The sequence below is a fragment of the Dermacentor albipictus genome, chromosome 4 (genome assembly GCF_038994185.2).
Source record: "Dermacentor albipictus isolate Rhodes 1998 colony chromosome 4, USDA_Dalb.pri_finalv2, whole genome shotgun sequence".
NCBI lineage: Eukaryota > Metazoa > Arthropoda > Arachnida > Ixodida > Ixodidae > Dermacentor > Dermacentor albipictus.
In genome coordinates this window covers 69,962,011-69,966,092 of record NC_091824.1, presented here as the reverse complement: position 1 = coordinate 69,966,092, position 4,082 = coordinate 69,962,011, and the positions used below count along the sequence as shown (strand labels likewise).

Here is a 4,082-nt window from a genome sequence, read left to right as displayed (position 1 = left end):
GTGTGACGACTGTGTAGGTAGGCGTTTCAGAAACTATAAATATGCCACTCGAACTCAAAAAACTTCAGGAGAGCCTTGAATGACTCGTGGTGTGACGACTGTGTAGGTTGGTGTTCCAAGAGCTATAACCTCTCTAATAGGACCTTCAAACACAAAAAGCTTCAGGAGAGCCTTGACCGACTCGTGGTGTGACGACTGTGTAGGTAGGCGTTTCAGGAACTATAACCTCTCTAATAGGCTCCTCAAACACAAGAAACTTCAGGAGAGCCTTGACCGACTCGTGGTGTGACGACTGTGTAGGTTGGCGTTCCAAGAGCTATAGCCTCTCTAATATTCCACTTGAACACAAAAAACTTCAGGAGAGCCTTGACCGACTCGTGGTGTGACGACTGTGTAGGTTGGTGTTCCACGAACTATAACCTCTCTAATAGGCCACTCAAACACAAAAAACTCCAGGAGAGCCTTTACCGACTCGTGGTGAGACGACTGTGTAGTTTGGCGTTCCAGGAAGTATAACCTCTCTAATAATCCGCTCGAACACAAAAAAACTTCAGGAGAGCCTTGACCGACTGGTGGTGTGACGACTGTGTAGGTTGGCGCTCCAGGAACTATAACCTGGCCACTCGAACACAACAAACTTCAGGAGAGCCTTGACCGACTCGTGGTGTGACGACTGTGTAGGTAGGCGTTTCAGGAACTATAACCTCTCTAATAGGCCGCTCGAACTCAAAAAATTTCAGGAGAGCCTTGACTGATTCGTGGTGTGACGACGGTGTAGGTTGGCGTTCCAAGAGCTATAACCTCTCTAATAGGCCCTTCAAACACAAAAAGCTTCAGGATAGCCTTGACCGACTCGTGGTGTGACGACTGTGTAGGTAGGCATTTCAGGAACTATAACCTCTCTAATAGGCCACTCGCACACAAAAAACTCCAGGAGAGCCTTGACCGACTCGTGGTGTGATGGCTGTGTAGGTTGGCGCTCCAGGAACTATAACCTGGCCACTCGGACACAAACAACTTCAGGAGAGCCTTGACCGACTCGTGGTGTGATGACTGTGTAGGTTGGCGCTCCAGGAACTATAACCTGGCCACTCGGACACAAAAAACTTCAGGAGAGCCTTGACCGACTCGTGGTGTGACGACTGTGTAGGTTGGTGTTTCAGGAATTATAACCTCTCTAATAGGCCCCTCAAACACAAAAAACTTCAGGAAAGCCTTGACCGACTCGTGGTGTGACGACTGTGTAGTTTGGCGTTCCAGGAAGTATAACCTCTCTAATAGGCCACTCGCACACAAAAAACTCCAGGAGAGCCTTGACTGACTCGTGGTGTGGCGACTGTGTAGGTTGGCGCTCCAGGAACTATAACCTCTCTAATAGGCCCCTCAAACACAAAAAAACTTCAGGAGAGCCTTGACCGACTCGTGGTGTGACGACTGTGTAGGTAGGCATTTCAGGAACTATAACCTCTCTAATAGGTCACTCGCACACAAAAAACTCCAGGAGAGCCTTGACCGACTCGTGGTGTGATGCCTGTGCAGGTTGGCGCTCCAGGAACTATGACCTGGCCACTCGGACACAAAAAAACTTCAGGAGAGCCTTTATTGACTCGTGGTGTGACGACAGTGTAGGTTGGATATCCAGAAACTATAGCCTCTCTAATAGGCCACTCGAACACAACAAACTTCAGGGGAGCCTTGAGCGACTCGTGGTGTGACGACTGTGTAGGTAGGCGTTCCAGGAATGTCTTCTCCAACAGCAGCCTGTCGTCAAGACGGTCGAAGGAGGAGGAGGAAGAACTTTATTAAAAACACCAGTCAATGAACGTCAGAAGAGAAATGCTTCTCCCCCTTCGCCCCTAGCCGTCGGCGGGAATGCCTTGAGACGCAGCAGCAGCAAGGGCTTGACCGATGATGTCCCGCTGGACGTTGGGGTCTGGGCTGGGGAGCAAAGCCTCCCAGGATTCTAGAGTGCGCGAGCTATCATGTTTAGCCGGACATGTCCACACCATGTGAACCAGATTCGCTGCCTCATCACAGAACCTGCACTTTGACCTGAGCACTCCTGGGTGCCACTTGCTGTAGAGTACGGGGTTTGGAAAAACCCCCGTCTGCAATTTCCTCCACATAACCTCATCTTCCTTACTGAGCGTTCTGTCCGCTCCCGCGTAGATTTGGCGATTTAGTCTGTAGTATGCTATGATTTCATGGTATGCGCGCATATCCTCTCTTCTGATTATAGTTTCGGTGGTATGGGAGCTTCCGGGGGTCGACCGGTAAGTGAGACCTCGGGCGACCGAATGAGCCTCCTCGTTCCCTCTAAGTCCCTGGTGAGCTGGTGCCCAAACGAGCAGAACAAGCTGCCTGGGTCCTCCTTCCCTGTTTAATATACGGATGGCAGTCTCCGTCACTCTCCCCGATTCGTAATTTCTCACAGCGTTTTTGGAGTCGCTGATGACCACATTTACCCCCCTTTGGCTGAGGGCCAAAGCTATGGCTACTTCCTCAGCTTCAACCGTCTCGACGCGACTGACTGTGCAGCACGGCACCGGTGTTCCATCTTCTCTAACCGCCACGGCCGCGTGTGCCGCTTTGCTTTCATATTCCGCAGCGTCCGTATATAGGACGTCCTGTCGACAAGTGTATCTAACTTGTAATGCCTCTGCCCTGTCTTTACGTCTGCCGTCGTGAAAAGCAGGGTTCATGTTGCTGGGTAGCGGAGGTATTTTCATCTTGTCCCTGATCTGTCTGGGTATGTCTCCTGAGCGCACTTGCTCATGTTTGGGCTCGTAGCCTAATTTCTCTAAAATTTTCCTACCTGTTTTAGATCCAAGTAGCCTTTGGTGCTGCGTGGTAACGGCAGCCTCAAACAGTTCCTCGAGAGTGTTCGACACACCCAGCTTCATAAGTTTGCCGGTGGGCGTGTTCGGGGGGAGTCCGAGCGCGACCTTGACACTTTTCCTAAAAATGATTTCGAGCTTGTTCCGTTCTACAGAACTGAGCTTGAGGTAGGGTGCCACGTACACTATCCTACTGATTACAAAGGCTTGTGCTAGCCTCAGGAGATTCGCCTCCTTCATCCCAGCGTGCCTGTTCGCTATTCGCCTGATAAGACGACACGTTTGATTTGAACTGGCTTCTAACCTAGCAAGCGTTTCATAATTTTTCCGGTTTGCCTGAATCCTCAGCCCGAGGACGCGGATACTGTCGACCGCGGGGATCTCGGCGCCGTTGACGTACAGGTGGATGCCCGCTTCGCGCTTTTGGTGAAGCCGCTGTTGTCCGGGGGGCATCAGGAACAGTACTTCCGACTTTTCGGCCGAACATTTAAGTCCTTTGGGTTTCAGGTACTCCTCGATAATGTCAATTGCATTTTGCAGGGAGCTTTCAATTTGCCCATCACTGCCCTTGTTTATCCATAGTGTTAAGTCATCCGCGTATATGGTAAAATTTAGATTCTCAATTTCCCCCAACCGTTCGGGGAGTTTCAACATTGCAATGTTGAAGAGGGTAGGTGATAAGACCGAGCCCTGCGGCGTCCCCACGTTACCCAGGTCAATGCTCTTTATAGATTCTTCCCCTATCTTGAGAGTGGCTTTCCTGTTGGTAAGAAAGTCCTTGATGTAATCGTACACTCTCTTCCCGACATTGAGCGAGTTCAAATTCTCCAAGATGGACACGTGCCTCACGTTGTCGAATGCCTTTGCCACATCTAACCCCACGATCACTTTCGTGTCTCGCGTTTGCTTGTCTATAATTTGGTCTTTGAGCTGCAGCATCACGTCGCATGCCGATAACTTTGGTCGAAAACCGATCATGGTGTCCGGATACAGACCATTGTCCTCCATGTACCTATTGAGCCGCGTCAGAACGACGTGCTCCATAAGCTTACCCACGCAGGAGGTGAGCGATATAGGCCTGAGGTTCTCGAAGCCCAGTTTTTGACGGTCGAGCGCGGTCGCTAGTGACGACCTGTGTGCCCTTTATCGAGGACAACGGCAAAGAACGTGTTCAATAGTTTTCTCGCTGCAGCGGTGGCCACAGACAGCACTACCTTCCACTTTGTTGTGAAAAGCGAGGAATTT

At 50.6% G+C, this 4,082-nt stretch overlaps 1 protein-coding gene across 1 annotated transcript; it reads right to left on the bottom strand.

Annotated features, from left to right (window-relative positions):
- Positions 1–1,856: 1,856 nt before the first annotated feature.
- Positions 1,857–3,845, bottom strand: LOC135902079 (uncharacterized). Its single transcript, XM_065431992.1, has one exon. The coding sequence runs from the start codon at positions 3,843–3,845 to the stop codon at positions 1,857–1,859; it is 1,989 nt and encodes a 662-aa protein (XP_065288064.1).
- Positions 3,846–4,082: the final 237 nt, after the last annotated feature.

Bases quoted from the DNA above. Each gene is read 5' to 3' on its own strand.
- LOC135902079 (XM_065431992.1), bottom strand. From the start codon at position 3,845: ATGGAGGACAATGGTCTGTATCCGGACACCATGATCGGTTTTCGACCA.